Source organism: Passer domesticus, chromosome 4 (assembly GCF_036417665.1).
Source record: "Passer domesticus isolate bPasDom1 chromosome 4, bPasDom1.hap1, whole genome shotgun sequence".
NCBI lineage: Eukaryota > Metazoa > Chordata > Aves > Passeriformes > Passeridae > Passer > Passer domesticus.
The window spans coordinates 67,344,738-67,372,728 of NC_087477.1; the positions used below are offsets into that span (position 1 = coordinate 67,344,738).

Here is a 27,991-nt window from a genome sequence, read left to right on the forward strand (position 1 = left end):
TTCTATTCCAATCTTTATTCTACTTTTCTAATTTCCTTTAGAAAAACAACAAAGTAAACAGCTCAAAAGGTAGAGGAGTAGTTTAGAAGTTTGGAGAAAAAATAATCATTCTTTCCAAAGTACTTTCTATATCAAAGTGTAGGAGTAAATACAGTTTAATATAATTGCCTATGATGAAAACACTCTGACTATTTTCTGTATAAAAAAAATATTATCAAAATCTGAAATGGCAGCAAATTTTTTTTTTATAATAATGACTTTTTGTTTATGTGTTGTACTCTCAATTTCCCATGAAGCAGTGGTAGCTGGAGTTTCAGGGAAACAAAAGAGAATTTGCTTTATCTTTTTGCCCTTTTTTCCTCAAATTTTCAACCATCAACAATGAAAAGTTAGATCTGAGCACAACTACTTAAATGTACACCTCAATTGACATTTCTTGGTGAGATTGCTTGGTGAGATTACTGTGTCCTTAGAATTTTGTCATCCCTAAATCTGTATGCTCTTTGGTAATGAGCCAGGATCTCTAAGTCAAAGATTTATATAGCATAAAAACCAGACTTATAAAATTAGGTGCTTGAATTTATCTCTCCTTATCCCATGATTGTATTGAGACTAGTTTATTTCATTAGTTTTGTGAACTAGTTTTGTTTTTATATGACAGAGTTTCTGAAGACCCAGTGACCCAACTATTGGAGGGCTCTTTGGGCATGTTAGTGAAGTTCTTTTCTTCATTAGACAGAGACACATATAAAAGCAAGGTTTTCATCTGCTGCATGTATATTGTCATTGAGCCAAAATGAAGATCTGGCCTCAAAGCTATTTACACGGTGAGAAAAATAGAGGCTAACTTTAGAAATATTGTCAAAGTAAAGCACATTGCACACACATGCAAATATCCAAATCAGTATCCTTCATTTGTTGTAAATGCATATTAAGGTTGTTCTAAATGTGACCTTGCTCAAAGTCATTCAATAATCCCACAAATTCTCAGTGTCTTAAAGCACAATGCTGCGCCCAAACACAATGTTGGGAGATGTTTAAGACTTCTGTCATATTTAATCAAAACCAAACTTATATTGGGTAATAAATTAGCAAGCATGCTAACTCACTTCCGTAGAGGAGTACAGCTCTTAAGATCAAACACAACTTCATATTTCATTAATATAAAAGTAGTATCTAAGGCACTATTATGAAGGCAGAGGCTAACTAAGTCATAGAATCATAGAATGCCTTGGATTGGAAATGACCTTGAAGATCATCTTGTTCCCACCCCCCTGCCATGGGCAAGGACACCTTCCACTAGACCAGGTTGCTTGAAGCCTCATCCAATATGACGTTAAAAACTTCCAGGAACAGGGCATTCACAGCTTCTCTGGGTAACCTATTCCAGTATCTCACCATTCTCACAGTGAAGAATTTCTTTCCAATAGCTAATTATAACCTACTCTCTGTCAGTTTAAAGCCATTGCTCCTTGTCCTGTTCCTACATGTCCTTGTGCAGAGTCCCTCCCCAGCTCTTTTGTAGGCCCTCTTCAGGTAATGGGAGGTGCTTTAAGGTGTCCCTGGAATCTTCCCCAGGCTGAACAAGCCCAGCTCTCAGCCTATCTTCATAGCAGAGGTGCTCCAGTCCTCTGGACTTGTTCCAGCAGGTCCATGTCATTCGGCCCCTGAGCTGGATGCAGTATTCCAGGTGGGGTCTCATGAGGGCAGAGAAGAGGGGCAGAATCACCTTCCTTGACCTTTTGGTAGCATTTCTTTTGATGCAGCCCAGGTCATGGTTGGCTTTCTGGGCCACAAGCACACATTGCTGGTTCATGTTGAGTTTGTCATCAACCAATATCCCCAAGTCCTTTTCCTCAGGGCTCCGCTAAATCCATTTTCTGCCTGGCCTTTATTTCAGCTTGGGATTGCCCTGATCCAGATGTAGGACTTTGAACTTGACCTCCTTGAATTTCATGAGGTTCACAAACATGATTCTGTGGGTTCAACACAAAAAGGTTTGTCCATGTCATGTAGGAAATGAGCTAATTTTTCTTGGTACAAGAGTGATCTCATAAGCATTTTAACGCCATCTGATTTAAAGTAGCTACAAAGAAATGCATTTCCTTTTGGGAGCAGTTCCTTCTCTGTGACCTTTGTTTTATATACACCAGGCCTTCACCACTTCTGTGACACCACTTGATTCCTTCTCAAAATCCTAAAATCTAAATCTAAAAATGGATTACCTACCTACTTCTGGCCTTGAAAAATACATAAAGGAACACATGACCAGGTGAATAATTTTAAGCTTTCCTATGGATTTGAGACAGCACACTAATAAGCTTGTTAATTAATTTATTAATTAAGTAATTATCCCCAAGGATTTACTGAGAGATAAAGCAATCAGAAAGTCATCAACAACCTTGCTAGGAGATAATTAATCACTGCTGAAAAAGGCCCACAAATACAAGTTCATCCCAGGTCACAACCAGACATTCTCTACCGCTGTAGTGCAGAACAGAAATGTCAGCAGGCTCTGAGTACACAGAGGCTCTGGTACAGGTGCAGTGACGCTGCATTTTGCAACCCTTCAGTGAGACATCCCCCTTTCCTGAAGAATCAAAATTAGGCACAGAAGTAGGTCTTAACAGGTATTAGCATGCTCTGCAGAAAGCTGGCAAGTTACAAACAGGAAGCTGTGGAAAGGAGTAAAGGCAAGTACCAAGGTAGAGACTTTTGTGTTTCTAACCTCACTGTCACAGACTGAAGAAAGACCCAACCTAGAGTTGTCTCAGCTCAGACTTCCTGTTTTAGTCTCCTTTGTCACCCTAGATCAGATGCAGCTCTCCCCATTAGGTGCTCAGCTGAGCAGGACTATCCCTCTCAGTGGGCAGTGATAGCATTCTCAAAGGATGTATGTATCAGAGCAAAGTATTCTTAAAAAATAAACAGATTCTAAAAGTAGAATTCCTCTCTCCCTAGAAATTACATGTCTAAACCAGGATGGAAAACACCATCTGAGTGCTCTAATACTGTCACAGGGACTTGTATTGATGCTCTTTGCTAAATGGTGTGCCAGATTTGTGCATCACTGAGTTGTTGGTTACACGCATAAAGATGGGAGCTGCTCCCTGAGTTTAGCTGCTTTTCTCTGCACTGCTGCTTTTCTGTCTTTCTGCGCTGGATTGTCAGCTTAACAGCTGGAATGGCTGCACTGCTCCTGACACACACATTGCCTTCCACTGTGCAGAGCATTTTCCTGTTCAAGGCTCTAGTGCAAAATATCCTGTGGATATGGGCTATATCCACTGAATCAGATACTATGTTTCTGTGTGATTCTATTCCTGTGTTCTTCAGTTGCTTGAAACTAAGTATGTAGAAAAGATATCCCATCCTAGCTGGTCCTTATCCAGCTCATCACAACTCCTCATTATGAAGAATCCTTTCTATTGTTCCTGAGATGACTCCTGCACAACACTCAGACAAAGACAATGCACCTGAACTATGTGTGATCCCAAAACATGTTGATGCAATAAGGAAGGAGATGACTCACTGCTACGATGTTTAGAGCACATACCTGGAAGGTTTTTGAGTTGTCTCTGTTTTTTAACAATCCCCAACCCCATGAAAAACAATATAAGGTCAAGGGTTTTTTTTTTTAAACCAGTGATAGCAGGGTAGCCTTGGAAATGGGGGTAGAAATGATTCCAGGAAGCCAGCTAACACAGGTGGTGCATCACAGAAAGGAACTAAGAGAATTGAACAAGAAAAGGAAAATGGATTTCTTTTAGATAAAATAACTTTTTTAAATTTTGCTCTGCCAAAATAAAAATAAATTCACAATTCTTACATATAATCTAAGAAAATAATGCAACTGGGGACCTTCACAAAGGACTTAAGGAGAAGCTACATCAAGAATGTAAAGCCATGCAGAAAAGGTTTACAGACATGGTACTGAATTAAAAAGGTTAATTGCTAATGCTGTAATGTGATCAAATCTGTTCTGAATTTCTTGAACAATTTAATGTTTAATAGTATATTGTTAAAGAACTGTTTGGAGATTTAACCCTGTGACCTTAAATTAGTCATTGAGATGTAGACAAGATGAGAAGGATTAATGTATCCATTTCCCCCAAAGGGCACATATACCAATAAGACAGAAATTTTTGACAGACTAAGAAAACCCAGAGCATGCCAACTGAATTGTTAAAAGACTGAAGCTGTCAGAACAGTTGTCTGTGCCTACTAGACTACCTGAGTCCATGATACCTGTGTATACTTCAGTGTATCAGGTATATTTATTTGAGTTTGTGGTACACTAGGCCTTTTAAATTTATGTCTAATCTCAGTGTAGTCTTTTCCATTGCTCCTGCATTAGACAAAATGCAAAACCTTGCTGGTGCAAATAAGTCTTCTGACTTTTATTGTCTCTACTTTAATGTTACTCTAACACTTTCTGTATGCCATTGTAGGCAATGTAGAAAGACACATTTAAATGTACTTCCCTTATTCTGCTCGAGATATTATGAAGGCAGTTTCACAAATTTATGGGTTCATATGATTGTCAAATAAAAAGAGGTAGAGGAGATGGTTAGGAAAAAAAAAACAAAACCCAAGCTATAGTTTAGAAAATATTAACATGCTGGGAAATAGAGAAGAGAGGTGATGGGAGTTGATATTTTCTCCAATCTGGACAATGCTCACTAAATGTAAAAATGAGGTTTGTGCTGTCAAAGTAGTACTTAATATGAAACAAAAATCTATAACCAAATCCTACATATAAATAATCTCAATAGCCTTCTGATTCATTTCTGTGGAATAGCTCTGCAGCAATAGAGCATTGGCGGATCACAAAAACATTAAAATGGCGCATGGACATATAATATATTTATTATTCCCTATCACACTTCTAACAAGGGTAACAAGAATTGAGGTGTGCAGTGTCATACATGAAGTTTGAAATGCTGACTGCAGCAGATTGATCTAAGAGGTCTGGGAACCACATATTCCACTTTAACAAGGTAGAGATTGAACAAGAATTTAATGTTCCTTAGTACATAGTTCTCCCCAAATTGGTCTCCTGTGCTTAGATAAATCTAACTACCATTTAAGCTTTTTTTGGCCCATTAAACCATGGGGATGGCTTTTTCCTGGTATTCACTTCAATGGGAACTGCTTATGTGAGACATTAGGCTTTTCAGAGGATACAACCACTAACAGAAATTATGTTTATTTTATAGAAAATTACTCAATTTACTTACTAATTTTAAGTGTAGGAAATATTGCCTAGATTGTTAATCCAGAAATCATTAGCACTCACAGTGAAGCAAAAAAATTTGAAACAACACATCTTTTCATACCTCTGACAAATGCATTATTCTGGATTTCTGAGTTTTTGAGGAAAACTGCTCATTTCCAAACTGACCAAGACTTTTGTCGATTTAGGATTTTGTTATGGGTCTCTCAATTTTACTCCGAGGGACAGTACAGGAGAAACTGAACTGGGCTTTCAACTTGTATGATATAAATAAGGATGGATATATAACTAAAGAGGTAAGGTCTACTTCTTACTGTAGTTACTGAAAGTAAAGGTTGTTAGCTAAGTTCTGCATTCAGAGAAGAATGGTTTCATTATCAAATTGAATGTGTCAACAAGTTATCAGATATTGTGAAGTTAGACACACTAAAAATTAAACTAATTATCTCATTTTAAAGGTATATGAACATTGAAAAGGGCAATTCTTTACAGAAATTGCAAAAGTTCAGAATTCTTCAGAAATTATGTTTCTGAGCATAATAGGTACAGAAATAGTTGGCTCCAACTTATGCCTACATATTTACCCGTACAGCTCCTAGAATAGATTGGTAGGATATTTGGACAAAAATGAATTAAGTATGTGGGCAATAATTGTTACTTATTTTATGAATCTACTTCTAATAGTTTTTCTTTGAAACAGGATTTATAAAGACACATTCCTCCATCTTTTCTTCTGCAAGTATTCAAACACATACTTAAAATAAGTGGGACTAAATGAGCATTTCATCAAAATATATGGAGTTTTTTAAAGTGGGGTTTATACAAAGATATAAATTACACTTATAATTTTGCACTTTTTAAAAAACAGGTTCATTATAAAAGAGTAATGTAAAGGATAATTTCTTAGCATACTACAGATGATTTGTTTTTATAATTATTAAAATTTTCACAAGCCACTCAAAATTCAGAGATTATAGTATAAAAGGAGGACTCTGCATAAGTGAGGGTGTGTACATGGGTGTTTTTTCTTCAGGGAAAATAAGTTGTAAGAAGGTGATGTGCCATTCACTTGCTATTACAGAACTCTTTTCCCTTTTATTTTTATTCATAAGATATTGGGAGATTCTTCTCACAATCCATGAACTTGCACATATTATAAATAATTTTAAATTGAAATCATACATCTCTGAAAGCTTAAATCAGATGCTAGAATTTCTAAGAATTAAGTAGTTCCTTCTTGAATCTGTTCAGTCAAAAAAAAAAAAAAAAAAAGAAAAATCTAGGCAAATTCCAAAACTTTAGTCTAAAATGCAAATTCTAAAAAATTATGTTCTGAGTTAAAGCAGTGGACATCTAGAAGTCAAAGAGCAGCACTGCTGTGTCCAAGAAGTAGAAGGTCATTTGGAAGAGAGGCCAGGCAAGGGGCAGTGCAGGAGCCCCTGGGGGTGATGGGTACCCACGCTGTCAGCAGGTCCTTGCACCCCCACCCTGGGATGCTCATCTGGGGATTCACCAAATGGTGCAAGTTTTCTGAGTTGGTAGGGAAAATGCACATTACATTGTAGAAACGTAATTTTTTCCTCTTTAGGAAATGCTTGATATCATGAAAGCAATATACGATATGATGGGGAAATGCACCTATCCTGTTCTCAAAGAAGATGCACCTCGACAACATGTGGAAACATTTTTCCAGGTAGGTCACATAACAGAGAATCTGAAAAGACTGCTCTGTGATCAGATAAAAATTTTCATTGTTATAACATATCCTTCCAGTTCTATAGATATCCAATTCTTTTCTATTCTCTGTGGTTGCATTCCAAGTTTCCCAGACCTACTCATCATACCCTGTTTTTTCAACAAAAGCTCTTTGAGCATAGTTCACTTACTATGGCTTTTGGACTGGTTTTTCCTAGGCTGACATATAACTGAAATGAACAATGAAAAGGACTTGTTTCACACAGGAATTTGGGAGGAGAAACATACTGTGGTGGGTTGACCCTGTCTGGATGCCAGGCACCCACCAAGGCCTCTCTCTCACTTCCCCACCTCAAATGAACAGGGGAGACAAAAACCTAACAAAGGGCTGAAGAGGGTCTCATTCCTGATGGCTCAGCCTTGGCCAGCAGCAGGTCCTGGAGCTGGCTGGCATTGGCTCTGCTGCACGTGGGGGAAGTTTCTCACAGAAGTCAGCCCTGTACCTTTCCTGATACCGAAGCTTAGCCACACAAACCCAATTCCCATTTTTCCTTCTTTTTCTTTTTTTTTTTTTTCTTCATACAGAAAATGGACAAGAACAAAGATGGAGTAGTTACCATAGACGAATTCATTGAGAGCTGCCAGAAAGTAAGTATTCAGTGTTAAGTACTTAATGTGTATCTGTTGGCTATTTCTGTAATAGCTCTTTACAGATTTCTGGAGTGTCAGTGAGGGTGATCTTAATACCAGAGACAGCATATTCCCAAGTAGAGTATCTATGTACACCATTACACAGAAACACTGAACAGTGTAAATTTGTGGCCTGAATCTGCAGAAGAGCTGTTATATACAAGCTGTCATTGCTTATTAGACAGCTGTGCCAATATCCTTTCTCTCTTTAATAGTGTATTGTTTACACTTGGTGGAAAAAATTTTTCTTCACATTCAGCTAAATATTTATTTCTGTCTTCTGCCCAATGCTGGATCACACTGTTCTGTCACAACTGGCATATACTCATGGCAATAATAATATTGCCTGAAAATTTATCATCCATGGGTGAGTTTCTCAGTGAGTTGTAATGTGCTTATAAGCAGTGAAGCCTTCTAAAAAGAGACTGCAAAGGACTTACAAAGTGTTGGATGGCAAGACAGACACCAGACAAATTTTCTCAAGGCAAGGGGGTGAACTGATTGTGATTATCAGCCACAAGTCTTTACGCCACCCAAGTAGCTGTTAATTTCTTCACAGCAAGAAAGAAATTCTTCCAGCAGGTCCTGGCCCCTAGAATCAGGATGGAGAACTTCTGGAGCAGGAGTTACAGACTGATTTCACTCCTCTGCTCTTCAGAAACCAGATTGTTCTCAAACCAGTAGATGATATGAAGAAAGATAAGTGGCATTTTCATAAATTTAAGAAAATCCTGTTAATTTTTCATTTAAAAATTGCAAGAAAAAAGAAACATGATAGAGTATAAAATAAGAAAGACTAGCCTTTGGCATGATAGCAGGCTCATAGAATTGTAGAATACGTTCAGCTGGAAGGCACCCACCAGGATCATCAAGTCTAATTCTTGGTTTTACACAGGGCAACCCAAGATCAAGGTTGTTCTGTATAGTAAAGCATCACATTAGACATAGTGAATATGATAGGCCTGATTACATTATATAAATTGATGTGACAAATAAGCCTGATTCTATGTTACAGTGATACATTTAAGAAGTTGTAGCAGTGGTCTGCTGATACCTTGCCCAGCAGGCTGATTAATACAAAGCTGATAGAGACCAGCAATATAACCCCTGCATCTTCTATATCAAGAACAGAGTAATAAAGAGACAGAAAATAACAAGACTATCAAGATAAATGCATTTAATGCATTTTTTAGTTTTTTAACTATTTGAAATAGGGAAATCTCTAGATGCTCAAAGATGCTCTAGAAGCAGTCTATTTTTACATGCATCTGTAGCTATTCATTGGAGTTGCTTTTTTGAGCACAGCTATCTAGTAAGCAATACTTTGTTTAATTTTAATCCACTGATTTTAGAGCATGAAAGACAGCCAAGAGCTCTGCTAACTGTGGCTTTTCTGTGTATCCTTAGCAACGGGCACTGGGCAGTGTCACATCTGTCAGCAGTGCTCTGTTACATTGACCGTGGTTCCAGCTTGTCAGTCTTGTTCAATACCAACAAAAGTAATTTCCTCTGCTAACACTGTGTGATCATCAGAAACAGAGATGAGATTCATTTCCCAGCTGAAGTCTGTAGCATTCTGGAAGTTTAATGACACATTAATCTGCATATGACAGCAATTATGGTGATGGGCTGAATGATTCATTTACAAAGAAAATTAATACCTTTAGTAAGGAATTGCCTGCTCTCCTTATCCAGTGCAATTCAGCCTCTCAAGTCTGTTAGAAGATTTATTTTCCTGTTCTAAGTATTCAGAATACACATGAGAGAGATGCTCTCTAAACTGGGACATGATGGCGACACAATGAAAGCCACAGAATATTACAATTGTCATCATGCTACTTATCTCACCTTCCCTTGCTTTTGACTTCAATGGTGGCTATGTTTTTTTGACACAAAAATTATCTTGCTACCTAAATTTTTGTCCCTCTGCCAATTAAGAACTGATCTTCAGACTCCTGTGCTTCAAAGCATGTAATTCATATTTATATTGAGATTTGGTTTTAGACATGAGGTTTGGGGTTGGGATTCATGGAATCATAGAATATTCTGAGTTGGAAGAGACCCATAAGGAAAAAGTCCAATTCCTGGCCCTGTGCAGGATACCCCGAGAATCACATCCTGTGCCTGTGTCCAAATACTTCTTGAACTCTGTCTGGCTGGTGCTGTGACCACTGCCTTGGGGAGCCTGTTCCAGTGTCCAGCCGCCCTCTGGGTGAAGAACCTTTCCTGATATCCAATCTAAACTTCCCTGATACAACTTCAGGCAATCCCCCCAGGTCCTTCTGTGGCTACCACAGAGAAGAGATCAGTGTCTGCTGCTCCTCTTCCCCTCATGAGGAAGTTGTAACTGCAGTGAGGTCTCCCCTCAATCTCGTCTTCTCCAGGCTGAACAAGCCAAGTGGCCTCAGCTGCTCCTCATATGACTTTTCCTCCACAGCCTTCACCATCCTCATGGGTCCTTTGGATGTTTTCTAATAGTTTTATGTCTTTCTTATATCGTGGCGCCGAAACTGCAATTTTCAAGGTGAGGCTGCCCCAGTGCAGAGCAGAGCAGGACAATCCCCTCCCTTGCCCACCTGGCCATGCTGTGCCTGATGCCCCCAGGACAGGGCTGGCTCTCCTGGCTGCCAGAGTGCTGCTGGCTCATGTTCAGCTTTCCATTGACCAGAACACCCAGGTTCCTTTCCTCAGTGCAGGTCTCCAGCTTCACATTCCCCAGTCTATACACACAAGCAGAATTGCTCCATCCCAGGTGCAGATTCCAGGACTGGCCGTTGTTAAACTTTGTTTAACAGAATTGCTCCATCCCAGATGCAGATTTGCTCCATCCCAGGTGCAGATTCCAGGACAAGTAAAACTTGTTAAACTTTGTTTCACCTTTTGCTCAACCTGGAAATGAAGCTTGAGGTAATTTTAGTAAGGAGGTAATATAAAAGAAGATCTTTGTTTTAAGGCCTTCAGGAGCAGTTATGGAAAGATGTCCGCAAAGCCCTACACCCCCCAGGGGTGAGTAAGTTTTTGTAGCTTTTAGAAAATTAGCATAATTGATAAAAGGCACCAATGAGGAGGATAAGTGGTGATGTGACCTGCCCAGGTCAAGACCCTTCTTTGGAGCCCCACCATCAGCACCAGCTGTACTTTGTCCATGAGAATGTATCTCAGAGTTGTTCTCAGCCTTGGTTCCCAAGAAGAACCAAGGTAGGATAGGGGCCTTGTACCCCCAGGGCTTGGAGCTCTGGAATTTGTTTTGTGTTTCTGCTTATGGAAAGGCCATGGAAAAGTACTGGCAAAACTAGTCACTAACACAATAGACTACAGAGCTACAAATAGACTATGTTGCCCTAGACATGCCAGACTGAGTCCCAGAAAGTGGTGGCTGTTTGTCTGGCTTCATGTAAATTACCAAAGAGCAGATCTAGGTCTTGAGAAACAAGAGTGGGGGTACCTCAAGAGCTAAGCACTTCCCAGTTCCTTACCTGCCTCCTTCCACTGATTGGTGCCAATGGGAAATGGTCTGACTCAGGCACTGCCTCGTATCGACAGCAGCCCCACAAAGAACAGTCAAAGGACTAAGGCATGCACAGTGCATGGGTGACTGTCAGGGTGCGTGACATAGGTCCTTCTGATAATGACAACAAGGCTTCTGGCACAGGTGTTTTTTGCTGGAGTAACCCTTTCCATACTCAGTGTTGATGGTTTGGGCTATCCTGAAAACAGCAGAGAAACCATTTCAAACCTATGAAAAACTGGCTTAAAGGTAGGCTAGATCTGCCAAAGTTCATTCATCCAGGTTTGTGCTTCATATGGACAATGCTTCATATGCACTAGCACCTCCCTTTGTCTTGAATTAGGAACTGTTTAACAAGTCTAATATGAAAATTTGTGTAGAAAATGTACTGGAAAAGGAGGCAAATGAAAAAGATACACTTGCCAAGGAATTCCAATGCAAGCTTCTGGGGTTTTTCTGGGTTTTTTGGTGTTTTTTTTTAAAGATGACAAAAAAAAAGCTACTTAAACTTATCATGTTCTAAATATTATGACAAGACTGTGTTTTCTTGTGAAGACTCTTCTAATTTGACTGACTAAGGGAGTGCCACTGGAAGTCTTCTGTAAAGAAACAGCCAGCCTCAGAAATATGGAGTTGATTTTAGAAAACTACCAGTTTCATTCATGATGATACATATGTAGTAAAATTGATAGAAGTGTCAAAACATTTAGCAGATTCAGAGCATGTTGTTTGCTTGCACATTTACTGAGCTTAGTTGCTAATGTATATACAAAAACATTTGTACTCATTATATGACAAGTGACTTAGGTTAAACAGTTAACCTCAGTGACATTCACTAGTTGATGTTTCAAAGCAATGCATTGAGGAAAAGGATAATTTATTTTAACTTGCAGTAATTTAATATAGTAGCTTTGCTATACAACATTTTCAAGCATTAGCCTATATAGTGTATTTTTGAAATGACATATCATTGCAAGTTATTGTACAAAATAGCACACAGATCATTCCTTACAGCAGCATTGCTTCAGATGACATACAGAATAAAAGATAAAAAACCTCACTGTGCATGTTTCATAACATAAATTAAGCTAATTACTCAGACTTGTCATTTTCTACAAAGCAAATCACCCACTAGACTGAACAGTGACTAATTTAACTGGAAATTGATACTGAACACGTGTTACTGGAAGATTAATGTACAGAAATCTCACATACTTATCAGTAGTGGAGAATACTATTGAGATAGCCTTTCTAAGAAGTGGGTTTTTGATGCACATTCTTCATGAAACATCAAAAAATAATCTATAATTCAGTCTTTTTATTCATTAAAATTAAAGAGGGCTAGATCATCTCTGAAGAAAGTACTAAAGAGATGGATCATTACAAATGCTAAATGAGCATGTAACAAACTCTTATATTTTGTATATATATATTGTTTTGTGCTAGCAACTGTTGATCCAGAAACATCAACAAATATGGGCTACTCCAAGTAACTTTTTCTTCTATACACTGAAAGGTAAAGCTTAAAAAGAAAAATATTTTTTGCTAACTGCTCTGCTGAGAGTTACCTACTGATAAAATCTGGGGCACAGAGTGATGCATCAGTATAATACAGAACTGGAAAGATTAATATTTTGTTAAAAAATTACCTAATGCAAAGCAATCAGAAAGCAGAAGTAGCATTTAGAAGCAGTCACCATCTTTCAGTGTGAACACACACAAAAACTGAATTGAGGTGCTTAAGAGTGATGTGTTGATACTTGTCAAACAGACTGATTTTGGCTCAGCAAAGGTGCACACTTAACTCTATTTTTCTTAGTCATACTTTACTATGAAGCAGAAGCCTTAGGATTGCAAAAAGAATCCTGTGTACTGTGCACAGGATTAGCAATTACATATACAGATTCAACTTGATACAACTATTCCATCAGTATTTATTGTCTAGGTGCATTCTGTTATCCTGAATATAAACTGATAACGTCAGAAATGTTACAGATCTAATTTTCTCAATATGCTATGTATTCTTGAAAGAGTAGTTTTGGTTTCATTAATATACAGAAAAGCTTATTTAAGAATGGACTCATTAACAACCTTTTTCTACTAACCATTTCTCCAAACAAGCTGAAAAAAATGTTGCAATTAACTAAAAAGTTCTACCACAATTCAGTATAGATATCCACCAACTGCATTTGTAATGGTGTGTGATTTTTGGTTATGTGTTGTCTTTTTTTACAGGATGAGAATATAATGCGATCCATGCAGCTCTTTGAAAATGTGATTTAATGAAGACATTAGGTCTACAACTAATGGACAAATATGAGCTATTCTGCAACATTATCTAAAAAAATGGATTTCCCACTTTATCATAAATAAAGTTACTCAGCTTTACACTGAGATATGTATTATGCAAGTAAATTTTTTATTATATACCCTTCCCCAAAAAAAAAAATCTTTCAAAATTCTACAATCTAGCACTTCCACAGTGGCTATTTAGTTAACAGGACTGTACTGAAAAATCAGGTCCTTACTACAAACTCCGACAAAATACAACTGACATTATGCACCTTTATTATCATTTCAACCCCTAGTTAAAATAGATACAGTCACACAGAGATTAAATAAATAGTCTTAGTTTTGCTACTCATTTTTACTGGACTAAGCTCCAGGTGTTAAAGCGTACTTCTTAAATCTCTAGCTTCTAATTTATACAGAGGTATTACAATTTATTTTCTTCTCATATTTCTATAGTGTAGTCCTCATTTTTGAATAATATTTTGAGTTAAAATGCTGTAATAAATGTGCGATGCACACCTTGCTATAATTGCCTTCCAACTTTGACTTGTTTTTCTCTTCAGAAAAAAAAACCCCAAAACCCAAACATAACTAAACAGGTAACTTGAGAGCAAGAACAGTTATAAAACAAAACAAACAAGTTGATTATGGGTATTCTTATTCCCTAAAAAATATGACTAAGCTTCTCTCAATCTCACCTAATAAATCTGCACTTAATTTATCATGACATGAATACCAGAAGTCCTACATACTGTGTTTTTAATTCTTCTTGGATGTGTATGCGAAGTATTTGCTGAAAATTAAGGATCTTCTGACTTCCAATTTTTCATGAAGAAAACTTAACTGGATCCTAACACTGCTTTCCTAAGTATGTGTTTTTCTGCCTTTAATGAAGAAAAAGGCATGAACTTTTGAAAACTGCCATCCCACTTTAGTGCTGAGAATGAACGTCACTACATAGTAACCTCTACTAATAATGACTGCTAGAGGCTAACATCTATTTCATCTTTTTGCAATACCATTAACTATGGGACAGAACCTGGAAAACAATGAAAACTTCAGCTATATATCATCTATATGTGATAAATGCGTTACATTTTTTAAGATCATTTCTTCATTAAGATTGGAACTACTTAATTCTGAACCTAGAAAGATTCTTCTAAGAAAGTATGCATACAAAATATAACACTGACCCTCCATCCATATAATTTTTAAGATATATTGTCCACAGAGTCTATGCCAATACTTCAAAATAGGTGAAATGCTAACAGATAGGCCAACCTTCATTGTGACATTGCTGCAGAAAGTGTGAAAGGGGATTAATGAAGTAGAAAGAAGGTTTCAAGAATAATTTTGTAAAAATAAATCAGGTATCTATTCTGGTGTAGAGATGGGATGTTAGAGGCATGTTGAAGGCTGCTCTGCTATCACCAGTGTAGGATAAGAGTAGTACAATACATGTACACCTGAAATCTGCTGTAGTGTGTTTGTGTAAACTAAATGTGCACATTTTGTAAAAAAAAAAATAAAGTAAACATGAAGAAAAAAAGGACCATGATCAATTTTTTTGAGTTGTTAAATACCTGCTGGCAAAAATGCTTATTGAAGAAATATATATATATATATATTTATTTTTTTAAAGCATAAATACATTTATCTTGACTTAGCATAGTTCTGATCTTGGCAGAGATTGGTCCTGAAGTGAATTTTAGTCAGGCCATGGTAATTTAAAAAAAACTTCTGAAATTGCACTCACATGACGGACTTTTATTAATACTCTATGCATCAGCATCTTCTTATGACAAAAAATATCCTTTACAATGACTTTAAATGCCAGAATTGACTATTTCTCAGGGGAAAAAAATTCTGTGCAAATTTTGCTACTTCAGTTAACTCTCCCTGACAGTGTACACAAATACAACATGTCCCTCAACAGTATTTATTACCAGAACCAATTAGGAATTATTTTGCATTCAAATTCAAATACATTAATGGACAAATGCTGTACCCTCCTCCAAAGCTTGACAGCCAGATAAACTGGCTTGTACAATCTTCTTTTTGTCTTTAACTTATACAGTTCATAGCTTCCATGTTCAGAAGTTTATTAACTTGTCTGGACCTGAATTCACAAGCAAATCCCAAGCATATCTGTAATGGTACTGAACTCAAGGCAAAGGGAGTACAGTGTAAGTATTCCAAAGCTGCCTCCCCCACCAAGCTCCCATTCAGTAGGCTCAAAGTTAACAGGAACTAATTAGCTGAGCAAAACCTCAGCCGTGGCTCTGTGGAGCAACCTGATGCCTCTACACTGTGTTCTGCAGAGCCTCTCCAGGCTCTCAAAACAACATGCTGAGAATGCACCAAGCAAGTTCAGCTTTGGACCACATGCTGCCTGTTTACTGGGCTCAGCTTCATGCCTTTAAAAGCTGACTCTGAAGAAGTCTGAGAGGGCTCACAGTTCTGTGTCTAACCTAGTCCCAATGAACCTAAATGTGTCCATCTGTGCTGTGTCACAAAGAAGTTAAATATTTCAAAAACAGCTATACAGATTAATTTAGCACCAAGTTAGATTTTATTTAAGTAATTACAACAAAATTATTTTGCATTACACAAATATACACAACATATTAAGTACTGCAGATATAATAAATGAAATTGTAATTAAAAACTAAATAAGAATCAATATTTATTCTGCTCTTGAAATAATGCACATTAATCAGTATCACTGTAAGACAAATGCATATACAAATATACAAAGAAAAGTCTTCCATAATTACATATTCACAAACTGATAGGACTCCTGCTCTCCAACATACTGAGGAATAATTATTATTTTAAGAGAATATATCATACCCCAAATAAGTGTCAGTGATATTTACAGTTTCTTTCCAAACCACTTTACAGTATAAATCACTAGTTTCCTTGTTCAAGAGTAGATAGAACAATAGGTTGGAATTTTAGATTTGATAATCGCCACAGTTGCCTGTTGAAGAAAACAAAACAAATTTAAACAAAATAAGGGCCACTAGCACTACATATGACAGTACTCATATAGTCTCTATAAACTGCATAATTCACAACTTTTACTAAGTTATCTTTGCTATTATCAAACACTAGAAAGCTAAAAAGTTAGCATTTGCTGAGAAATTTACTGTCAAAAGGGCTGAAAATAATGAACTAAGAAAATGCACTGTTGTGATAACTAATGCTGGTGAGTAAACATCCAAAATAAGGGACATGTAAACTCACACCTAAAAGGGGGCACATGAAATAATATACACATGAAATAATAAGGATTTTTACGCAGAGGAAAGATGTTCTGGAAGGGATTTCCAACAAAAGTAAGAATCATATGCCTCATAACTAATTTAGAAAATAAATTTGGTAAATTAATTGGCTGGATTATATATTGCTTGTAACCACAACTTAGTAATTTGTTTCCAGGTTTTTTTGCTTTATCTTATTACAGTCTTTTTAAAAAATATATAGAAAGACCTACTCGCAAAACAGGTAGGACTACAACAAATCTGGGACTGACAGAAGAATTAGAGGTTAATGACTCACTGGATCAATTATAATATCTAGACCTAAATTTTCAGAATATTAAGACAAGCTGTAATTTTCCTTTTCTTGTCTCACTTCATACAAATAAAGAACTCTCATCCTCCTTCATTTCCTTCATTTTTTGTGATGTTTTTCAAGTCTGTAATACAAACACTGCTACTGCTCTTAAATGAACATAAGCACACACACAGGAATGAAGAGGCAACTACTGATTATTTGGGCACCTACTGGCTAAGGCACACAAGCTCAGTACTGCCAGGCCTGTCTGTATGCTCCCTACTCCTCAGGTTATTCCTATTCTTCAGGAATAACCATTTAATATGACACATACAACTGTTCACAGGGTCAACAAAGCAAACGTTTTCTCTTCTAGATGAACATCTAAGTCAGTACTCCTCATTTTTTCTCCTTTTCTCCTTTGTGCACAATGTACAGTGCAACATTTGTCAAAAGAATGTTCAACAGAAGAAATCTCTGCCGTCTATTTACTTAAAGCATCTTCTTTGATTTATAGCCATTGCAGATCCAAACTCTGGGTTAACCAGGGTGGGCTGGAATGTGAGTCAGATTCCCTCAGGAAATAGCATAAACAATAAACTATTAGTGGGAACAGGCATGCATCATCAATAACAGCAAAAAGTACTTTTTTTGCAATAGTAGATCTTTTTGAGAAACATATTTAGTCCCAGAAAATGGAACACCAAGCATGTATCCCAGCCATACTGAAGCAAGAACATGGCAACAAAACCAGAGATGAAAGCTGTTCTGACAAAATTGTATTCAAAAGTGTAGATTACGGAATAAACATCTGATCAACTCACCTTTCCTCCACAGTGCTCCAACTTTTGTAAAGCAACAGTAACTTCTTCTCTATGTTTCTTGTCCATTAATCTCTTTAAAAGCTATTGGAAAAGTAAAACAAAAAGGTTTGTTGCACAATATAGTACAATATTTGCAAAGAGGCAATAATAACCTATTTTGTTACTTTATTCCATCTTACCTTCACAAAATTAAAGCCACAAAGAAACATAACTTTATAACTTGTAACTGATGTCAAAGTATGGAACACACTAAAAGCAAATGGAATAAATGTTATCTAAAGAGAAACTTAAATTCAAAGAAAACTGATCTGTTAATCCACAAAAATATTTCTTTTTCTTTTACCAAACAAATTTGAAAGAAATATCCACCTTAAAAAAAAAATTCATTCTTAGAGAGTTGTCCACATGAGAAATTAACTTTTTTCCATGTGCATTGAAAGAGATTTATTGTAGTAGATGTACTCTAAAAAAAAACCCTGCTGTAATTTCTCTCTTCTGTATTGATTGTCAAAAAAGGTCCTTTTACATTGCTGTAAACGTGTACTTTGCAAGCAGGTTAAAAACCATGAAAACCCTGTCTGACAGAGGAAGGATGTCCTCAGAATGACTTGGTATAAAAATAATTCTCATAATCCCACTAAAAGCTTATTTAATGATAACTTCCTTGTGCAGAATCCCCATCTGAAAAGAACAGGAATATTTGCTTCTGTTACTGTATTGAAACGTTCATAATTCTGCTAAGATATTCAGACTTAAAATTAAAATCTCATTTTGCAATGCATTTTCTTCCAAAAGAAAACATCTGGATGTTTTCATAAATCATAAAGAAAAGATTTCCATTATTCTCCAGTTTACATCAATAACAGTTTTTAGACCTTGCCAGAACTTTGTAAGTCACAGTATTATAAAAGAACAAAGTACTCATACTGGGGACTGTATGAAATAATGCTCTTCATGGAATGGCGGAGTCCTCCACTCTATCCGTGCAGACAGTATAGTAATATCTCAACAAGAATGCCATGAAAATACAAATGATTTTTTATTACAGCATTAAAAACTTACATTTGTGAGCAGAAGTTTAAGATGATCATTAAGAGATGGACCAACAACAGCACTCAATTGCACTAAAGCATCCAATCCTCTTCCAAATACTTCATCATCCGCATGGGCCTTCAGAAGGGGAAGAAAGAAAGAAAATCCTGTGAGTAAGAATCAGACAAAATAAGTTTTTTCTAAACTGCAATCTCTGCATTATGATTGTATGGAGTAGTTTTAAACACTAAAACTACTGTGCAATTGCTAATCGCTATGATGATACAAGTTTAGAAATAGAAGTACAATATGAGTGAATATTAGTCTCTAGAGGCCAAATTTAAAGCCAAGGCATATTATTAAAGTGGAAAACAAAAGCATCCATGAAATGTCCACAAAACTCTTGCACTTCTGAGAGAACAAAACTAATAATTTACTATTGCTGGAACAAAAAATGTGGCATGCAGAAAAGCTTGCTACACTGGTAATTTCAGTATTTCACAGCATATTAGAAATAACCTTTCAAATGCTGATATGTTGAAATTGAGGGACACAATTTTAGTTAAAAATTTAATGAATTCTGGGTAATTTCTATGTAATTCATAACAATAACTTTCTTTGTTGGAGAAACTGAGGAGCCAATTACTCAATTAATTTAGTCCCCTGCCAACTACACCTGGTAGCAGTTATCAGCATCTTATCTACTTCTATGGTTCTTTGTCATCTTTATTTCTCTCATGGGAAGATTCTTCTGTACCTGACTTCTCTAATGATTTAGCTATGCTGCTCTCTAATGGTTTAGTTATGCTGCTCTTTTCCTTTAGCAGAGAGATAGACTCATAACAACTTATTTTGGTCTCATACTAAATTATAAGTTTATTTAAACAGCTATTTTTTCTTCTACATCATCTGGGCCCTGAAAATTTTCTTTTTAACTAATATGGACTGCTTCTCTAGTAAAAGATTTAACAAGACATAATACCAAAACAGTGCAACAATAAAAATTATCAGAAGAGTAATATTAATTGGAGAAAGAGACAAGAACAATTTTTCTAATTTTGCCATTAAGCTAAACCAAAGATAGTGATAACACACAATTCTGAACTTCTGTTACATCTCTAATTTGAGATCACAAAAAATTTTCAAACTTCAAGCCATCTCTGTTAAATCAGAACTGAAACACAGCTAGATTAAGGGACAGCTGCTTACTGAACCAGAAAAGGGCTCTAAAGACATGAAAAAGATGCAAAAGAGATAACCTTCAAAGCCAATATATCACTTTATTTTCTGATGGTGTAGAAGAGTTAAAAACATTTTTTAAAATTAAAAATATGACCTCAAACACTTTAAATGTATTCTTCCTTCTTCCCCATTGACATATTCTGGAGATGGTGCTGTGCAGGGCTGGGAGTTGTACCCAATGATCCTTGTGGGTCCCTTATTTTGTGATTCTGTTTTACCTTTGTAGCATGTTTTGAATTGCTACATGTAATAGATGAGTATTTATTCCTGCATATCCATTTTACTTCACATAATTTTTATTTTTTGCATGTTACTGTGTGGACATATAAAAAAAGTCCACACAAATACATATATTTCTTTCTGCTTATATTAAAACCTTTGAAAGAACAGTTTCATAAAATTTTCCCATAGCTATTGTCATACAAGGAGTTGGCCATCTTAATTTATATTTACAGATATATTTAGCTTATAAATCAAGGCAGAGTTAACAACAGAAAGAGAAATCATTCCTACCCCCCAAACCAAAAGCCCATGTGATACATTTATTACCCATGTAGTTCCCATCAGCAGAAGAAAAAAAAAATCAAACCCATTAAAATTTCTGCATGAAGAGCAAGACATACCAATGCAGCCTTTAAGACTGGAACTAGACGAGGCAACAAGGGAATAGCTTTTTCAGCAGCACCTTCTACCAGAAGTAATTCTTTAAAACCCTCCTTGGAAACAAAAGTATAGGGATGTTTTGTCTCTCTTAGTCCCTGTTGCAAATGTAAAACATGGTTTTCTTAATACTGAGCCTTCTTTTAAACAAAAACATGTCTTAGAAATTCCACACAGCAGCAAGACCATGTTTAGATTTTGTCAGATCAGTTCAAAACATAAAGTACACTAACTCCACCATGTGGAGCCACTGAGTACAACTCTGCTCACAGAATATTCTAATTCATTTTTCTTTTAGAATATTGAAACTCATATTGTGAATACTGCCAATTCAATCGATATTTGTACCTCACTACCTTTACTCTAACAACTCAAGGTATTTTTTCAATGAGAACATGGACTAGAACAGGCTATATTTGTATAGGGGTTTTGTACCCTGAAAGGAAAAAGGAATAGAAGGTGAACTATGGAAGAAAAGACATCCCACACCACATACCTCTCTATGCAACACTAAAAACTTGTAGCTAGCACAAAGATGCACATCTAGTGAAGTACTGATGGCAAAACTCAAAGATTTAAAGTCATGTGTCTGAAACCTTTTTTCTTAACATAAAAGAAGTTTTATGTTACCTTAGGAATTTTGACGGTTTTGTTTACAATTAAAAAAAATAAAGGAAGAAAAGAAACAAAGAAAATAAAAAGGAAAAACAGGAAAGAATAGGAAAAAAGAGAAAATAATGTAAGCCACCTTAGTATATGCACCTTATTCTACCTGCAACATTGGATTCAGCATTTATTTAGACACCTGGAACACACTTGGTGATAAATGTCACAGATGGTTCTGAGAAAATAGAAGCCTCAACATAGTGTATTAGTATTTCTCTTCCAGTTATTTACAGGATGCTATTTCCACTGTAAAAATTGAGTCTATTGAGGAGAGCATTCTTACTTCATAAGGTAGGTGTTATATACAAAAATAAGCAAAACAATTTAGTTTACAAAAGAATCTGCAAAACCACAAATTTCATTCAACAGTCGGGCATCTGAGATGCAGTCTTGCATTTGATCAGTATCTTGAAGATTAAACAGCTCTACCTAGCTCTCCCAGAAAGCTCTAACTAAAGAACTACATATAGCAATGTACTTGACCACTTGCATTCATACAATACTCTCACAAGTGGGTTCTTGTTTTATGTTTCTCTAGTAGCTGAGCCTAAACTAGATAACTTAGACTGTTAAAACACATTTGCAAATGACATTTGCAAATAGGAAATGGTTGTGTGCTTAATGTTGCAAGAAACTGAGTTTACCTCTGCCAATGTTAACAGAAGAGGATCAAAGGGAAGAGTTTCAGGAGGGCATTCCCACTGAAGTTTGTGTTTTACTGATCCATGCACTAACCTATCAAAAGAATAAAGTTTTAACAAAATAGCATATATAATACATAATTTATTGTTAACACTATTTGCTTTAAATGTGTCACCAATTAGTTTGTTATGTTCCTACATTACACACAATCTCAATACATAATGCTCTCCTTAGTGAAATTATAGGATCACAGAATCAACTAAGTTGGCAAAGACCTCTGGGATCATGAATTCCACCCTGTGTATATGTATAATGGTTATCAATGCAATTATACTAAATTCACAAAATATGTCAGTTTTCAAAATTCTGCTCCTAATCACATAGAAATCAGAAAATAGAAATTACAAAAATTATAGAAACCTCTCATGCCAACACAGAAGATATTAATTTTCTAAATTTACTTATTTTGAGAAGTATATCAAGAAACATTTTCTTCAAATAGCAATGGGCAAGGGAAAGCAGTTGAAACTGAAAGAAGATAATATTGGAATTTACTATTTATTAAGATACAAATAAATTTATTAATGCTATGCATTAATGATTATTTTATACAATTATATACATTTACATCTTATTAATGATGGTTTATATTTTTGTAAATTCTGCATCCATGTGACAAAACACCAGAACATTTATTGTCTAGGCAAATATATAACTAAGTAACTTAATATACTCTAAACTTACTTGTGAGTAGTTCTGTTAATATTTGATACGCCTGAAAACTATAGAACAGGAAATTCAATAACACACAATAATTCATATTACTAAGGCTGTGAAAGGTCTACCTATTAAAACAGTGCTAATTTTATTTTCTTTGTTAGTAGGGCAAAATAAATACAACTGCCTGAAAAAATAATTTGTGAAAGATGTTTAGGAAACCCAATGTGCACATACTTAACTATTCTTTAAAAATGTGGCTTTGATATTAATACAGCATCAAAAAAGAACCAAAAGAAGACAATGGGAAGTTGCTTGCTGCTCTGAAAAGAGTTAAGTATTGAAAATTTTTCCAGAATTGAATGGAATTAAACAACCTAACTAAAGGATGAAACATGAAGAGATGTATTTCATAATACATTTAATAAAAATAAGAAGCAAACCCAACACACCTGCACGGAATGCCACCTCTAGCATATGTAGCAGCAAATGCAGATGATGGTTGAGAATAAGCACGAAACTGTGAAGACAGAAAAAAAAAAACATTATTTATTTATAACAGTAATGTTTTGTTGCTATTATGAATATGTTAAAACAGAAGTTAACCAAAAAATGAACTTAGTCATATGATTCTAAAACAAATCCATAAAATAACTGCAGCTATGGACTGGAAAACATTTAAGTGATACACGTATCTGAAAACTGCTTTTAAAACCCATCAGTCTGGAGAACTGTTAAAATGCATAAAAATGTACAATCAGTGGTCTCCTTATGGAATCACTTTTGATTAAAGTCTTACAGGTTCTTTCCTAAGCAGAGCAGGGAGCTCTTGTTGTTATATTGGTAACATGCAGAAAGCAGTTTTACTTCCATCTTGATCTGAGTATAGACAAAAGTATATGGTGGCAAGATGTGGGAGAAACCCCAAATATTGGGCAAGATGGTGGGAGGGCTCTGAAAATGCACAGGGAGGTTCAAACTGGGTGGGAATCTAAGAAGGACACACTGGAGGAGGAAACTGGGACCTTCATGCAAGGAAGAGCTGCAGAAATTTTGTTTTTATAATAAATGTGTTTCTGATGCATATGAACTATTATATTATTATATAGTTATTATATATTCTTAAAGGAACATTTAATGCTGCTTCCCAGATAATACACCTTATCACAAAGCATTCAAAAGGAAATACCATGAAATCTCAATTGTTATTGTTTGAGTGTTTAAACCTACGTTAAGATTAGTAGAATTGTGTTCATGGCTTAATTTTGGTCATTGTGCTACTTGCAAAGAGATTTCAAGTAAAAAAGATGCCCACATTAAAGTATTCAGCCTCTGTTTATCAATAAAGTACTCCTGCATTTCATTCACTTTCCAAAAAGCCTGTGACATTACTAATTGCCAAATTATATGGCCCAGTGGTGAACTGTAATTCGTGTATTCATTGCTAGTTCTCCAGGCACAGGACTTGCAGGAAATAAACAGCTCCTTTCATTACTGCTCTCCCAAGAACACAAATTTTTCCTGAAGGATTACATAGTCACAATAACTGTGAGTTTCAAATAATGCTCACCAGCAATTAATTTGCCAGATTTTATGAACCCTTGAATACCTTCAATATGCCACCTGATTCTTGGATTCATTGCATAACTGAAATAATTTTTTCTAAAGCAGCAGGTGCCAAAGCTTAGAAGTAAGAAAAAAACAACCCTTTTTAATGTTTAGCTCTAAATCCCTTTTTATGGCAATAGTACATAAAAAATAACAGTTCCCATCCAAGCCACAACTGTACCAAAACACATTTTTATAGTAATGTAATAAACAATGTTATACCTTCAGGCATTTAAGCTTAGAAGATAAGGGATGTATGATTAATAACAAAAGTTTAATTTCACTTTAAAAAAATAGGACCAGAAGAAGCATGTCCTGCATGCAATTTCATAAAGTAAGGAGCACTCTTCAAACCACAGAGGATTTTAACCAAAGAAAACCATCACCACCTACACGTACTGGATCAATAGTTTTAGGATTCAGCTTGGCACTAGGCTTTGGCTGTGATTCTGGAGAACATGTCTTGCTTTTCTGGGCTGCAGACTTTGTTTTTATTTGGATGCCTGATGACATTCTTAGAACATTGCTTCCTACAAAAAAAAATAAATTAAAAACATGAAATAATTTTCATTCATATATGCAGAATAGGAAGGGTTAGAATCCCCAGGCCCAAAGACTGACATGAACAACCAACCAAGTAAATCTGAACAAGTGCACTAGGAAACAGATGCTTATTCTTATATATTGGACACAGTGCATGGGACAATTGTAATAGTCCTGTCAGTCCATCTTTCAAATGCACACATTTCCTAACCTGTTCCTCTTTACTTGTGTTCTTTGTGACCTGCAGCAAAAGTGAATTAGATACAGTCTGCTTTTAGGGCAGCCTAAAAAAATATGAGCAGCAGTACAGGCCTCAGAAGAAGAGTCCAGAGTCAAACAGGGTCGGGTACAGGTACATCAGAAGAAAGCAACAATTTGAGGAATGTCCAGGATGAAGGAAAAAAGCAAGGACATTCAGGACACAAAACCCAAACCACAATCTATAAGACATGGGAACAGAAATGTAAGGCAGCAAAAAAAGAACACAGAAAATGAATTCCAATTCCACTAAGAAGTACCAAAGTACTTTTTTAAAAAGACTGCAAAAATAACTTTGTCTCCATCATTTAAAACTGATTTAAGTACACTTATCTTCTGTAAGTCAATGCACCAGCTACATATCACTACAAATACATGTAATGGGGTTGAAGTGTCCCTCATAAAAATAATAGTTCTCTATTTATTTACCATACCAAGTCTGATATTATTATGAATATAAATTACTCCTGGAAGATTACAAGACTTCAAATATTAATAAAAATATAAATAGCAAAAACTCTGGTTTTGAATATTATAATATTCAGTAATTTTTGCTGTGGTGTATGTATTTTGCACTGAAAAAAACAATTTAGTAGATAAGACATTAGATTTCTATTGTGCAAAAGCAATTGAACCATATAGAGATGAAAAAATAGGAAGCCACACACAGAAACAAACATTGTCTCAGGGGTGAGCAGTGTGCTTGCTGTCCAGCCATCACCCTTGGTGACACCTGTTTTTGTTAAAAATATGATTAAATGTCAAATACTGAGATCAGGATGAATCAGAGATAGAGCTGAGGGTGAGAGAGTAGCATGGCTGTTCTATCAGCCACCTGCCCTAATCTCTGCCAAACTCTTGCACCTGCACTCCTTGCTCAGCTTGGCTATTCTAATTCTTCCCTCTGAACAGGATTTCCAATCAGGAACCTTTGTCATCATCTATACTTTGAAATCTTTAAGATTGTTTCTGTTTCTGGTAAGTGATAAGCACGTATGTCAATATGCTGTCTTTGTGACTTGTGAAAAGAATTCACTGAAGTGCCCAGTTTTACTGAATGCTATGAAACAACATATAATAATGATTAGCAAATCAGCTAAAATACAAAGCAAAACTAAAACTGAAAGCTTAAATCAATACTTCTTTTCTGGTGACATAATCAGAACTAGTGATTCAAATCAGCTCACCTAATGTGAAAACCTTTCCTACCATTTCCAGAATGTGGCCTGTCTCCACTGAAAGTTTTTTTAAAAGAAGTAATATGCCACAATTAGTCAATTAAATCTCTTCAGAACTCACATAAACTTACATGACACTTATGGGAAGTACTCTTGCTGTAAAATGGAAGTCAAATGGAAAACATTAATATAGAAATAAATGTACTGATTTTGTATGTTCGTTTATTATCATAAAATTCTAATCACATTAGTGTTAGAAGACAGATTTTTAACTACCAGAAAATTAATCAAAATCACTTCATACTATAAAAGCACCAGATAAGTTCTTGACAGTAGCAGCATGTATCACAAAATAGTGCTTTCCGTGTTAGACTTTGAAATGTACAAAATAATACAGTCAGCTTCCTAAGATCTGTACAAATATTTTTTCAGAAAAGTATTTAGGAGTAATAGAGATGGTGGGGTTTTTTTTGGGTTTTTTTGGGTTTTTTTTCTAAGTAATCAAAATACACACTAAGGTACATTAGATAGCACTGACCAGAAAAAGCACTTTTCACAAGGAGGTCTCACTCTTCAGAGATGAATGCTGTCGTGCAGAGGAGCTGGAGGGTCACACGTTTTTGTAGAGATCAGACAGGGGGAGCGCAGCCGTGAATCAAACAAGCGAGGTTTGATACAGAAGTGACCCATCTACTGGCAGACGGCAGACTTCAAATAAAGGAGCGACACTTTAAACAGAAACAGGAGAAGCACTTTTAAGAGACATCTTTCAAAGGAGGAAAAGAGCAGCCTGGAGCTCGGGATCTAGAAGTCACTTAAGGCAGGCAGACTGAAGTCAGGAGGATGTGAAAGGCGAGGTTGCTCCCTTACCCTGCTGAGTGCAGAGGCAGAAACACATCAGGGGCTCCGAGCGCCGTCACCGCCGAGAGGCTCAGGCAGAGCAGCTCCGGAGAAGAGAACCACGAGTTCCCACAGAGCCCCCGGCCCGGCCCTCCCCAGCGCCCCGGGACATCCAGGGACCCCGCGGCGCACGAGGGGCCGCCCCGCTGCCCCGGGCCCCTGTCCCGCCCCCGGCTCCCGCTGCCTGGGCAGGCCGGGCTCCGGGCACACGGGGCTCCGGGCACCGCCGGGCTCCGGGCACCGCCGGGCTCCGGGCACCGCCGGGCTCCGGGCACCGCCGGGCTCCGGGCACACGGGGCTCCGGGCAGCGCCGGGCTCCGGGCACACGGGGCTCCGGGCACCGCCGGGCTCCGGGCACACGGGGCTCCGGGCAGCGCCGGGCTCCGGGCAGCGCCGTCCCCGCTCCCCGCGGGCCCCGCGGCGCCGCCGACGCTCCCTGCCGGTTGCCAGGGGAACTACGGGCCGGCGGCAGCCCAAATTTCCTCCGTGCTTGCTGCAGACGGAGCGACAAGGAGGTTAAAAGATCGTTGGGTGTTTTGGTTTTCTTTTTTTTTTTCTTTTGTGTTTTTTTTTTTATTTTTATTTTTTTTATTTTTTTTTTATTTTTTTTTTCCCAGCCTACCTTGCATGCTGTGATTAAAATAAGAACGGGGTGAATTTTCAGGTGACACCGCCAGTCGCTTTTAGCCACTTTTTAAATACCTTCCCAAGTATACAATCCACTCCTACAATACTGAAA

General features: G+C 36.7%; 2 protein-coding genes across 13 annotated transcripts in view; one reads left to right on the top strand and one right to left on the bottom strand.

Moving 5' to 3' along the window:
• KCNIP4 (potassium voltage-gated channel interacting protein 4) overlaps positions 1-14,774 on the top strand; it is a 385,018-nt gene extending 370,244 nt beyond the window's left edge. For all 8 annotated transcript variants that reach the window (XM_064418519.1, XM_064418512.1, XM_064418520.1 and 5 more), the window contains 4 exons: positions 5,425-5,532; positions 6,825-6,929; positions 7,517-7,579; positions 13,365-14,774. In XM_064418519.1, the coding sequence (XP_064274589.1) occupies positions 5,425-5,532; positions 6,825-6,929; positions 7,517-7,579; positions 13,365-13,412 (324 nt within the window). In that variant the 3' untranslated portion in view covers positions 13,413-14,774. The remainder of the gene's footprint in view (positions 1-5,424; positions 5,533-6,824; positions 6,930-7,516; positions 7,580-13,364) is intronic.
• A 1,200-nt stretch (positions 14,775-15,974) lies between these two features.
• PACRGL (parkin coregulated like) lies at positions 15,975-27,688 on the bottom strand. Of its 5 annotated transcripts, none has more exons than XM_064418525.1 (10): positions 27,223-27,686; positions 26,891-27,080; positions 26,362-26,417; positions 24,767-24,903; positions 23,218-23,285; positions 22,051-22,141; positions 20,704-20,796; positions 18,869-18,976; positions 17,807-17,887; positions 15,975-16,404 (listed from the first exon to the last, which is right to left on the bottom strand). In XM_064418525.1, the coding sequence occupies exons 3-10, from the start codon at positions 26,384-26,386 to the stop codon at positions 16,348-16,350; spliced, it is 660 nt and encodes a 219-aa protein (XP_064274595.1). In that variant the 5' UTR covers positions 26,387-26,417; positions 26,891-27,080; positions 27,223-27,686; the 3' UTR covers positions 15,975-16,347. The 5 variants fall into 5 exon arrangements, with proteins under 5 accessions (XP_064274595.1, XP_064274592.1, XP_064274593.1 ...); XM_064418522.1 differs by having other exon boundaries at positions 20,704-20,838; positions 27,223-27,679; XM_064418523.1 differs by having other exon boundaries at positions 20,704-20,838; positions 24,773-24,903; positions 27,223-27,675.
• Between the last annotated feature and the right edge of the window lie 303 nt (positions 27,689-27,991).